Raw genomic sequence first — 13171 nt, forward strand, 5'->3', positions numbered from 1 at the left:
CAAGGGAAGACACATCTGCCCTTGTGTCACAGACGGGGATCTAAGATGGGAAACATTCAAGGACTTGTCTCAGGTCACGTGGCCAGCAGAGGGTGGCACAGGGGCTGGACCCCTGGATCATCTGACTCCCATCCATGTCACGCCACGTGACTGCACTGGCACTTGGCTGGGTCGTATTGGCATGATCTTCAGCTGCCAGAATCAAGACCTAACTGGGTGTGATTTCAGGCTGTTGTACAAACGTGCTGCTGAAAAGTGTCTGCAAAATCAATGCTCAAAATCAACCAGAGAGATGAAGACTGCTTCCGTGATCAACAGGGAGGTGAATGCAGCAATCCTGTCTGTTTCTATTCACTTGTTTCCAGCCCCTGGTCACCAGAGAAAGGGGTACCCTTACCCAGAAAGGAGATGAATCCCCCCACTCCTCAAAAGTAACTGAAGGAACCCAGTGTTCTTCCAAATCACCCTCCAGCCAAGGTGAATTTTTGATGGAGCTCCTAATCTAACCTTTTAACTACTGGACTCAAAATGGCACCCTCAGTTTCATTCATTCAGTTGTCATGTCACGTATCAGTGTACATAAAAGGAAGTGCTAAACATCTGCCACATGCAGGTATGTTAGGTGCTGGAAGGATAAAGATGAAAAAGACATAGTTTTTGATTTCAACAAATTTAGGGTTCAGCAGGGGTGGGGCTCAACAGGCCATGTAACGGACAATTCCTCTCCTCTCTCCTACTCCTTATGTACCTGGTGTTTTGGATCAAAGTGCACCATCCAAAAGGAGCTAGTATGCCATTTGAATGCTTTACCACTGGACTTGACCACGAAGATCAAGAGATGGCTGAAAGAGTACTTTCAAGCCCACCAAAACTTATTTAAACTGTGCACTCTTCTGTGAGTTCCAAATGAAATATACGATCCAGCGGCCCTTTTCCTGTTTATCTCCTTAGGGTTCCAGTGAGTTCCTCCCAGGACCAACCCTGAGCCACTCTGCATGTATCCTGATTTATCTGCCCCTAATTCACACACTCTTGGGTTCCCAATCAGGCATTTTCTCAGGTTCAGCCCAGTGCCCTCTCTCCAGTGTTAAGGTGACCTGGGTATAAATTGTGCACAGAAAAATAAATAGTTCTGCTTCTCCTATAACCATCCACCGCAAAAGCCTCCTCCTGACTCCTCCCAAGCAAATGGCTGGTTATTTTAAACCTGTGTTCACATTAGGTCTTCATCTTTCATCTTCCAGGCAGTTAACCTCTTCTGGATTGTTTCTATTTTAAAGGAACACCCACACCCAGAAAATCTCCTGGAAGGGAATATTCAAAGTCATTCTCAAGTTCAGTTGACAGTCTTTCAAAGGTGCATTACGTGTCTCCTAAAATAGAACACCTAATGCAATGGGGTTTTGCTGAAATGATTACAGGGGACTGTAATAGATACTACAAAGTCATCTCACATTTATAGAATGTTTAACAGTTTTGGAAAGTGCCTTCATATTCTTTCTTCCGTTCATTATCACAAGTCTCTGGGGTGTGGAGGGTGGGGATTATCACTGCCCTTTTACTAACGAGAAGCAGTATAGTAACGTGGTTAGAGCATGGGCCCTGTCGCTGCTCTTTGAGCCTCAGTTTCCTTATCTGAAAAACAGGGATAATAATAACACCTGCCTCCTAGGTAGTTGTGGGAGTGTGTAAAGCACTATGTGCCTGGCACATAGTCAGGGCCTTATCTGTGTTTGCCATAGGAGTAATGAGGAAGCTGCTCTCGGAGAGGTTTTCGGACTTGCCTGAGGCCCCCACGCAGGTGTCGGGTAAAGCTTGGGTGGAACCCATGTCCTAACCCTCAGACCGGAGCTGTCGCCCTCCTTGTGCTGCCTTTCTAGGCTCCAGCAGACCTCATCCCATCTTGGCCAGGAATCTCTCCATGGAGTGGATCTCCAGGGCAGCCTGCCTGGGTCCATGCCGGATGGAGCCAGACCCCTCCACTCACATCAGATGGAGGGAGGGTGGCAGCCCCTAATGGCCTGAGGGTGCTCAGGACGTCACAGTTGCTTAAGGGCTTAGTGATTATTTGTCTGGGAGCCCCCAGGACAGCTGACGCACTTCGATTCATATGATTCTCCAGTTACGGTACAGGGTGACTGCTGCCCAGCAAGCCACTCAGGGCCTCCCGTGAGCAGGGGACACTTCTCAGACCTGGGAGAGCTTCTCAGTGTCCCTCGTCTCCCTTGCCCCCGGCCCCAGGGACTTCGCCTTGGGGCCCTTCACATGCTCCTTCCCCTGCCATGCCCCTTCCTGGTGAAGTCGCGTGCAACTTCAGCATCCAGGCAGGTGGCAGCAGGTGGCAGTCTTCTGTGTAATGCCTGGATTCCGTCTCCCATATTGGCTGCTCAAGGATCTTCCTGCCGTTATCACAGCACTTAGCATACCAGGTTGTTACTTAAGTAAATATTAATATGCCCCATTTGAAATGGAGCTCTCCCAGGACCAGGTCTGAGCCTCACTCACCCCGCACCCAGCCACACGCCCTCTGTAGTGACAGCACTCATATCCTTGGTGACACAAAGTGACTTGAATAATAATTACCACAAATGACTCCTTATTCTTCTGGAGTGGGTGCAGGCAGGGGACTCTGTGAAAATGTCAACCCTTCTCTGCCCCCAGTTCACTCTGACCCAAGCACCAGAGGAGTCTTCCAGAAAAAAAGTTTCCTTTCAGCATTACCACAACTGAAATGGCTTTCGGAAACCAATGAATAAAAACTATGACTCTGAGAGAATCAAGGAGACCAGACATGAGAGACCAGGACCAAAAGTTCAGTAAAGTCCCAGCTGACTTTGGTGGGGACAGAGCCACACCCAGGTTTGGCAACCATCCCTCTGTGTGTCCTGAGAGTGGAGTGAGATGTCTGCTCTCAGTTGGCGTTATTATTTATATCTGTTTTGACTCACAGGAAAGCTTTGGCACAACTGCTGAGGGCCTGAGTCAAGAACAAACTTCAGTTTTATAGCCCCCTGCCCGGCAAGAACGTCACCGGGAAGTTGTCCTTTCACATCCTGTTCTGGCATCGCCGTTTCCACCCCCAGATCAGCTATGGATCATTCAAGCCCCGCTAAGCCTCCTCCGTGAAGGGCCATCTGCGCCTGGCAGCATCTGGTGTTATTGCAGGTGTCCCCGCCATGCAGAGGGCTGCTCACATGTCACCTAGACCACTCTGGGGATGTCTCTAGGACTTTGTATCTCCAGGGCCAAGGCAAAGCGTCGACTCAGTGGGCTGGCATACAGTTGGCTTGCCAAAAACATGTGAACTCAATTACAAATTTCCTCTGACTGGCCAAGTTCAGGAAGTTTTGTTACTCCCTGTTTTGTGTTGGTAAGGCTGTAGGGCAACAGGCATTCATTCACCTCTGTTGCAGGTGGGCATGTGCATTGGAACCACCGCAGCCAAAGGCATGGTGGCACATCTATCAAAGGTAAAAACGCACACACCATTGGATCCACCAAGTTCTACAACTGAAAGAATGAGCACCTATTGAGCATTTACACGTCCTAGGTGCCGTTTCCAACAATGCACATATAATAACTCATTTAGTCCTCACAAAAGTGTCGGAGGCAAAGCAAGGAGACTTCAAATCATCTGCCCAAGACTCTCCAGCCAGTAAGAACCCAGACATCTGGCTCAGGGGTGAGCTCGCTTAGCTACTGTACTGCACTATATCCATCTACAGTTTTGTGTTATCTATTCTCACTGAAGTATTATCTATAACAGTGAAAAATTAGGAACGACCTAAATATCCATCATAAGGGGAGGTTAACTATATTACAGTTTTTTCCGTTCAAGGGAACACTAGACAGTTGTTCTTTAAAGAAAAAAGTTGATATGGACGTGTACTGATGTATTACAATCTCCAAGCTATAAAAATGTAAGTTAGAAAAAACTGAGTGCAGGAGAGTACACTGTCATTTGTGGGAGAAACGTCTGCATATGCACGGCATGACTCTAAAAGGAGATACAAGAAGAAATAAAAACAAAACAAAACAAATATACAGGGAACCTAGGAGAGGGGACATGCTTTCCACTGTACCACTTTTATACCTTTTGAATTCTCTGCCATGAAAGTGAATTACCTATTTGAAAAGAAAACTTAATTTAAAAGAACAAACTCTACCTGCAAAGTGCATAATAGTTACCGCACAGAAAACACAGTGTCAGAGGTTTAATTCTATTACTAAATGTCCACATCATTTTAAAGCTATTTGTTTCTGCATATTTCTCCCCTCTAACATCTAGCTCAGAGGCTGGCATATCCTAGGATTCCACAAATGGTTATGGAATGGAAGAATAACTTGCATATTGAGTTGAATAACATGGAAATGATAGTCACTGAGGTTCCTCCTGCAACTCTACAGACCAGGAGGGGCCCCTACTTCTCTCTAGAAACCAAGCTCAGTGAGGGAAAAGCATGGAACAGAATCTCCTTCAGAGCCTCCAGAAAGAACAAACCCTGCGGACACCTTGATTTTGGACTTCTAGACTCTAAAACTGTGTGAGACAATACATTTCTATGGTTTAAGCCACCAAGTATGTGGTGGTTCATTATGACAAATCTAGGAAGATTATGCAGCCAGTCAGGGAGACAAACAGGAACTAATTTCTAAACTAGTTTTAGCAACAGCATCCCTAAAAGGGCAGGTCCGGCGGGAGGACGAGGTGTGGGAGTAACTGGTATCACACACGCAGAGGGCGGCTGCGGCAAGGGGGCGTTACTATTACTGTTATGCTTCATGCTGAGCAGAATAAAACGCGCCCTCCCCCCTCAAGCAACTGCCCCTTTATCTGTCAGGCAGGCTGCTCTGAGAGGGAGAAAAGCTTCATCTGACAAGCCTTGTTCTTTTCTCAAACCATGTGGGTAATTACTCAGAACTCTATTTTCTTTGTGGTTTTTGCAAATAGATTTTGTGGTGAATTTTTTTTTTTTCAGGCATTTTGGCAGCTCTGAAGGGGAAATAAAAAAGCCCTTTCATGGCGGTGTATGTCACTGGGGACGCCAAAGTGCTGCAACAGAGAAGAGAAATATCCTTAATTAAAGCAGAAACAGACAAAGGTTACCTGGGTCTCTGAAATGCTGCAGTGCTGACAGTCTAATTCCTGAGTCCTTTCCTCACTTCGGGAATGCACCTTATTCTGTTGGATAAATTCTTCCAGCCTTAAAACCTAAAACAGAAGAATAGAAACGCTTGGCAGTAAAACAAAGTCCTGTCTCCCGGATGGGGTTATCAATTTGGGTCAGTTTGGGTCAATCAGTTCTAGGGACAGTGCCGCATTACACAGATTCCAAACGTACTTCTAGAAAGGCCATTTCTAATTAGCTAGTTGCTTAGTCTTTCCAAAAGATGAGACTGGCAAGTTTACCGTATGCCACACTCTCTCAAAATTACTTACATACATCTATCTGCCTAGAGGTGTGGGGTGGTTTTCATTGGCTTTCACACCATTTCACACTATTTCTTTTTTTAAAAAGTGAATTGGTAAGGAAAAGGAACAATATTTAAGAATTATACAGATAATATGAGAGAAGAGTGGCTAGAAGGTGCGATTGAATTGAAAAGTGTTAATTATGATAATTATTATTAACCAAGTAATCGTAGAGTGTCAATCAAACTACTGGCTTACCTGCTTTAGACTTTGAAAAGAAGAAGGCCAATAATCATATAGGAAACTCAGACAATGCTAACCAATCTTTGTAGAAAACCTAACACTCCTTAGGCACCGTGGGAAGGAAGGGAAAGGGAAGGAGTGAAAGCAAGATGGTAAGATAATAAAATATGGTCCCTGCCTTCAAGGAGCTGTCATATGATGGAGGAAACAGATACATATTTATAATCACAGCAACATTCAGTAGTCAAACGTACAATATAACAGCACCATTAATGGTGTGTTTGGTCTGTGCCAGGCATGGGCCTAAATATTTTATAGTATCAGTTCTTTTAATCCTTACATCATTATTATGAGGTAGGTATTATTACAAGGAACTTACAACAATAAACTCTGCTCAGAGGAGTCCAGGGCACCTTTAGGGGTACTGAAGGATGAATAGGAGTCCATCAGTGACTGAAGAAGAGGGTGAGAGAAGGCATTCCAGGCAGCAGGAATATCCGGTGCAATGATGGAGGGAGACTAGTATGTGTGTGAGGACCAAAGGAAGGCTCTGTGTGTGTGTGTACAAGGTCCAATATGAAGGACTAGACAGGAGGGGGCAGAGTCTTGGGGAATAATGATGTTTAGACTGGGCCCAAATTGTGTGTGTGTGGGGGGAAGAGAATTAAAGATTTTAGGGAAGGAGGAGTGGCACCTTAAGCAGATTTGGGTTTTAGAACACTAGTCCTGGAATTAGCTGGCCTAGGGAGAATGTAGAGACAGAGAGATACAGGACAAGGCTCTTTCTTGTAAGACTCCTGAGAACATCACAGAAGAATGGCAAAGCTATCAGAATGTCTTGTTGGCTTTACATAATGAATATTTGGGGAAGACGTAGCTAAAGATTATGAAACTACCTATATTGCATCTTGCTAAGGCTTATGAAATATTTAAATGAGTCATGTAACATCTAGAAGCAGGTTAAAAAAAAAAAAGAAGAGTATAGGCGAGCCATTCTGAGGGGCTTGACCAAGGCAATGGTGTAAAGAGAGGGGAGAGGACCTAGAAGCGTAAGTGGTAGGCCCTGCGGGACTCGACAATTGATTGGCTGTGATGGTGGGGCAGAGCAGGGACTTGGGTGAGAGCAGGAGACGTGGATGTTGTCAAGGGTGATTCTCCCCTTTCCAGCTCTGGTAAGCGGGTGGATAGACAATGATACCATTAAGCTGGTAAGAAAAATGGAGGATGAAGAGTAAGCCTGAGGCACTCTGTCCATGGTCAACCTCTGGTTCACGCCTAGCCATCTGTAAACACTCAGATTCTGAATGATCCGCAGTCATCCCAGGGCAGCACACTGCACTAGAGACAGGTAGCACAGCGGCTAACAGTGGGGTCTTTAGAGCCTTATCACCCGGGTCAAATCCCAGATCCATTACTTGTTACCCATGTGACTTTGAGAAAGTGATGTACCTTCTCTGTGCCTTAGTTTCCTCATTAGTAACCAGAGGTGATAATAGTACCTACCTTGTACAGTGGTTGTAAGGATTAAGAGTTAATACGTGTAAACTTCTTAGACAATATCTTCACCAGAGTGAATGCTCAACAAAGGTTCGCCATTTCTATTTTTAAAGAGAGGGGTTCTAAGAGGAATTCAGAGAAATAGTCAGGTGACGGCCCACGTGTCCCCTGTCAGAAGTGTACCTGGGCTGGTCCCACACATGGATGTGAAGTCTCTCTAAGCTCTGCAGAGCAGGGTGGTCCAGATCCAATATGAAGATTGGCAATATAGCTCAACAGAGAGGTAGGGAAATGAGAAGAAGGAAGGGAAAAAGGAGGAAGGGAGAGTAGAAGGAAGGCGGGAAAAGGAGGGAGAAAGAAATGGGCTTCCTTGCTATGTAGCCCACCTTGGGCTGAGATGGAACAGAAGCCTCTACAGCAGAGACTTTCAACCTCTAAAGCCCCTCATATATCAAATCTAAGGAATGGCATGCTCACCTTGTTTTTTTTTTTTTTTAAAAAATGATAATTTGTGACAATAGAAAAAAGATTAGAGAAAAACGTGTGTGTGTGCATCACTCAGCTGAAGAACAACGCATCACAAATACAGTTGTAGCCCCTGTGCTTCTCCCTGGTCCATCTCCCTTTCTCCCTTCTAGAAATAACCGGTGGTTCAAATTTGGTTGTTTCATTCTCATGCATGTCTGTAGATTGAACTCCATTATACGTATTCCCAAACAATTGTTAAACTGTTTTACACACAGCTCTGTATTTTTTTTTTTCAATTTTTAAAAATTAGTTTCAGGTGCACAAAACAATGTAATAGTTAGACATTTACACCCCTCAGAAAATGATAACCCGCCTCCTCGAATCTACTACCTCTCTGACATCATATATAGCTGTTACAATTCCATTGACTCTATTCCCTAGGCTGTACTCCACATCCTGTCACTCTATACATATTAAATTACAGTTGATATTCAACATTATTCAGCTTCAGCATCAGGTGTACAGTGCAATGGTCAGGCATCTATACTGTCCATGAAGTGGTCTCCCTAATAGGACAAGTGCCACGGGGATATAAAAGACAGTTTGGGGAATATAATCAATATAGTTGCAAAGATTTTGTAGGGTGTCAGATGGGCACAGCTCTGTATTCTTAAAAGCTCCCCAGGATGCTGTGATGCATGGCCATGGCTGAGGAGCCGATTTCATGGGCACTTGTGTGTATCGGGGTGGAGGGTCGAAGCAGGGCCCATCTGGAAGATGTGAGGGAGGGCAGAGAAGCAAGGAAACCTCTTTACATTGTTTTAGTCTAATCAGACTAGGGAATGAACCCTGTTTTCAGCCTCTTCTACCAGTTCTTCACCCCGGTAACATAGCCGACAGCCATTTTAAACCTTGACCTTAATCTTTGGGTGGTCCGGGCAAGCGGGCCCATGAATCAAACTCTGTTGTTCGTTTGGTCTAGATCCATTGCCTACCTCTTTCTCCTTTGCCTTCCTCCACCATGGAGGCCTGACAGCGAAGGCCTTGCTTTCCCAGGTTGGCCACGTGACTCAGATATTAGCAGTGGGAGTAGGAGTCAGCTGGGGCTTCTGGGAAAGCTTTCTGATCCCTGATGAAACAGGTGGGCCTGATCATCACTGCTCCTTCCTGTTTCTTTGTTTAAATTTGGACATGACAACTGGAGTGGGAACAGACATTTGGAATCTGAGCCCACTTCTCCATCAGACACAGCAGGCACAGTGCCTAAGGCCCAGGATACTTTTAGGGGGCCATGAAAATGAGTGAATTTCTTTCAAAACCAGAAGAAAAAAAAAAGACAACGCAGCCTGGCTATATTCTTTATACCAATGCAGTCATAAAATATAATATTATTTTTTTGATTGAGGAAAGAGCCCATTACAGCAAAAGTGTCTAAATACCCACAGAAGTGATAACAAAGCCAGCATGCAGGAGAGACCAAGGGAATGGCAGACTTACCAAGCCTGATATCATTTAGCTGTAGAATCAACACCAGCAGCCTCCTGCCTCCTTCTTTTATGTGAGACATCAAATGCCTCTTTGTTAAACTTCTATAAAACAGGCTCTCTGCTACTTGCAGCTAAATTTATGCCCCTGAGACAGCCTTCTTGTCAGGTTAGTCCTTTTGTTTCTTCTGAGGATGCTGAATGCAAGGAGGTCAGGGCAGTTTCCTGAGATTCTTGGCATCTCAGTTAACCAGAAACTCGCAGGGCCCAGAACCATCCCCCATGAACACGGCATCGCGTGGGGACTCACCTCGAGCAGAGAATTCTGGAGCTTCACGTTTAGGGCAGCTTTCTCTTCTTCTAGCTGCTTTATCTCATTTTCTGATTTCTTCTTCACTTCCTCCAACTGTGCTTCTACTTCCTAAATGATGATTAGGAGAGTTAGCCACACAAAGCACAAAAACATGGACTGGACACACCCTGCCTTATTCCCAATGCGGTTCAGAGAAGCTTATGAGAATCATAAAATATTGTAAGGGAAGATAAATTAGAGCTACACAAGAAGGTCAAAAGAACAAGTGTTAAATTCATACCATAAAGTCTGATACATATGGGGTGGGAGGGGAGGGTAAACCCCGAATTTTAAGTTTTGTACTGTCAAATAAGAAAAGAGAATACTTGTACTGACACAATTCTCCATGTCCCATAAATCAAAAAACCAACTAAAAACTAAAATCAGAAGTAATATAATAGTATCTGACGGCAAACAGTGATAAATTAGAGATGCATGTTATAAATCCTAAAGCAACCACTAGCACACTCGCCTCAAGAAAGGATGGATAATAAGTCATTAGTGAAGATAAAGGGAATACCAAAAAAATATTAAATGAATCAAATATAAACAAAAAAAGAGGTAAAATGAAAAGAGAACAGAAGTGGCACATAGGAAAAACAGCAAGATGCTAGACAATGATAATTACATTAAATGCAAATGGTCTAAATTTCCTCAAAAGTCAGAGATTATTAAAATAAATAAAAAATTAAGACCCAGCTCTACCATAAAAGCACTTTGAATAGATAGACACAAGTAGATTAAAAGTAAAGAAATGCATTAAAATAGACCATGCAGCACTAACCATAAAAATGATAGAATGTCTATATTTTTATCAAAATAGACTTCAGGATAGGAATATTTCACAAATGATTAGAAGTCCAGTTCATCAAAAAGACATGATAATCCTAAATGTTATCCCTATTACTTATTTACATCTAATAAATAACTCCAAATTTATATAAAGCAAAAACTAATAGAACCAGAGAAGAAATATAAAAACTGACAGTTTAAATTTGAGATTTCAATACTCCTCTCTCAATAATCAACAGAATAAATAGAGAAAAACTAGTGAGGAAACAAAAGGCTTGAACAACACTATCAACCAACACGACCTACGTATCATTTATAGAATGTTCTACTCAACAGCAGCAGATCTGTGTTCTTTTCAAGTGCACGAGGATCATTCATCAAGACAGGCCATATTTGGGCCATGAAACAAGATGAATAATTGAAAAGGAATGAAATTATAAAGTCTATTCTTTGACCACAAGGGAACTGAATCAGAAATCAATAACAAAGGGATATCTGGAAAGGTCCCAAATATTAAGCAACATATTTCTAAATAATCAAGAATATTTTTGGAGTTGATAGAAATTAAAAGTTGGGGAAAAACTGAGAAAATCATTCACATTTACAACTATTTTTTAAAGTAGAAAGCAGAGGCCTAGAGTGGTTTGGGGTGACTTCTTTAAATTGGACAGAGAGTCTGTTACTCTGGCACACTGCTTCTCACACACTAACTTGAGTCTGGTTGTTTGTGGGCATGTCTTGTCCCTCCTAACAGACTGAGTTCCTGAAAGGCATGCACATTTCCTGTATCTCTGCATTGCTCAAAACACCAAATACACATTCAGTAAACAGTAAGTAAACAGTGAATGGCTATCGGCCCAGTGAGAACCCAGAGGCTGCTCGCCAAGGCCCAGGGCAATGTGTATTTTGTTACGCCTCATAGACAGAGGACAAAACTTAGTGGCTTTGGAATCAGGCAGGCCTCATTCACATCCAACTCTGTCATCTCTTAGCTGTGTGACATTCAAGTGACTTAATCTCCCAGGTTCCTTATCTGTGAAATAGGAACAACGCCTGCCTGCAGGGGAGGTAAGGATCGAATCATGGAGTGAAGAGTTGTCATTCCTCTTAGCTGCCCAGATGACCCTTCTCTGGATGTTTGGGAAATCCTCCATCTGATATATCAGAGGCCTCCTCCCACCACTGATTCTAAAAACACCAGACTTACATTCCCAGACTCCTTTGCAACTGGGGCATGGGCAGTGTGACTGAGGCGCCACCAATTAGACACACCCATCCCAGATTCCGAGTCAGAAGCTATCGATATGTACAAGCTGGCACTGCAGTTTCCAGGGCAGTGTGGCCAGTCATTCTAGAGCAGCACTGACCAATGAACTCTTTGTGACGATGGAAACGTGCTAAAATAGACCAGCTAATATGTAGAAATCCCTCATTGCTGTACTATCCAACATGGCAGCCACTAGCAACGTATGGCGATTGAGCACTTAAAGTGTGACTAGTTCCACTGAGAAACTGAATTAAACTTTATTTAATTGTGATGAATTTAAATATAAATAACCACGTGTGTCTAGTGGTTACCTATGAGACAGTGCAGTTCTCCAGGTCATGTTCGGGGCCCCGTGTTGGTGGTGTCAGCAGTTTTTACTATAGGTCTGGGCTCAGAGCTGGCGGCAGGGGTGTCCTCATCAGTTTTGCAGTCGACTTGGGACATTCCTGGCTGGCCAGCTGCCAGGCCCAGTGCCTTGGTCTTCCAGAAAGCTACTCATTACCTTTTACTAAATTCCTTTTCTGCCTGAACTGCCCAGGGTGTGTGTGTGTGATGCTTGCCACCAAGAACCCTAAGTGACACAGATGAGACGTGGAGTCCAGCAGTTTCTAGCACAGCTCGGGAGGCACTCAGTCCATTTTCCCACGCCCTTCCTACGAATCCATGTAGGCAGGTGTTTATTACGGGATGTGTACTCTATTCGCTCTGTCAAAATCAAGTTATCATAGCATCTAATTCCACAGACAAAGAAGGCAGACAGGCCTTCTAGATCAACTGCAGCCCATTCCTTGTAGTGTCTTCTTCAGGTTAAGGAAGCATTCAGGATACACAATATACCCACACCAAAGGGCTCCAAGAAATAATGTGCTCTTAACCCTAGAGGGGAAAATACTATCTATTTTTTAGTCCAGGAACCCTAATTTGGGGCCTCTTCAAGGCTTTACCTTCTCTTAATCTGCACGGTCTAATTTATATAATTTATATCCTCCGTTTAAAGAAAACACCGAAAAGTGAAAGGAAAACAAAACCAGGAGGAAACAATTTATTCTAACGTGATTCATTCCCCAAATGGACTCTCGCCCGCTGATGAATGCTGAAGTGGGAGTTCTACACCCAGCGTCAGTCTTGGCTGATGGGTTACCAGGGCAACCTGCAGCTCCAGGAGAGCTATTGTGCCTCCCACTGACGGTGGCTATGGATGGAAAGAGTGCGCGGTTGTTTATCTGAAGATTGGATTTGTGTGACCGGTTGCAGCTCACGGGAGGAAAACGCTTTCAATACAGCTGCTTCCTACTCAGCATAGGCGGGAATCTATGGACTCTTCAGTCAGGCTGTCAGGTTTTAACACTAGCTCCACCACGCACTGTCTGTGTGAGCTGATACGCAACATCTTTGAGTCTCAGTTTTCTCACCTCCAAAATGGGGATATGTACACCCATTTTGTAATATTGTTGGGAGGATCATGTGTTCGTAAGAATAAAGTGCTTTATAAAATATAAAGTACGGTGGGCACAAAATAATATCACCCATGATGTCACCCAATGCACATGGTAACTAATCACGGCCGTTTATTGAACTTTGACTATACGCTGTGCACTGAGCTAAGAGTTTATATACACTACCATAGTACAAATACTTCAAAGTACTTATTTTTA

The 13171-nt window shown here is 43.8% G+C and overlaps 1 protein-coding gene across 2 annotated transcripts in view; it reads right to left on the reverse strand.

The window, feature by feature from the left end:
• Positions 1-13171, reverse strand: part of FAM184B (family with sequence similarity 184 member B) — an 87826-nt gene that overhangs the window by 30139 nt on the left and 44516 nt on the right. For both annotated transcript variants that reach the window (XR_012492762.1, XM_074321740.1), the window contains exons 9-10: positions 9416-9526; positions 5108-5212 (exon numbers count right to left, since the gene is read on the reverse strand). Coding sequence is in view for 1 of the 2 variants with exons in the window: in XM_074321740.1 (XP_074177841.1) it covers positions 5108-5212; positions 9416-9526 (216 nt within the window). In the remaining variant the exon portion in view is untranslated. The remainder of the gene's footprint in view (positions 1-5107; positions 5213-9415; positions 9527-13171) is intronic.

Source organism: Rhinolophus sinicus, linkage group LG02 (assembly GCF_036562045.2).
Source record: "Rhinolophus sinicus isolate RSC01 linkage group LG02, ASM3656204v1, whole genome shotgun sequence".
Classification (NCBI taxonomy): domain Eukaryota; kingdom Metazoa; phylum Chordata; class Mammalia; order Chiroptera; family Rhinolophidae; genus Rhinolophus; species Rhinolophus sinicus.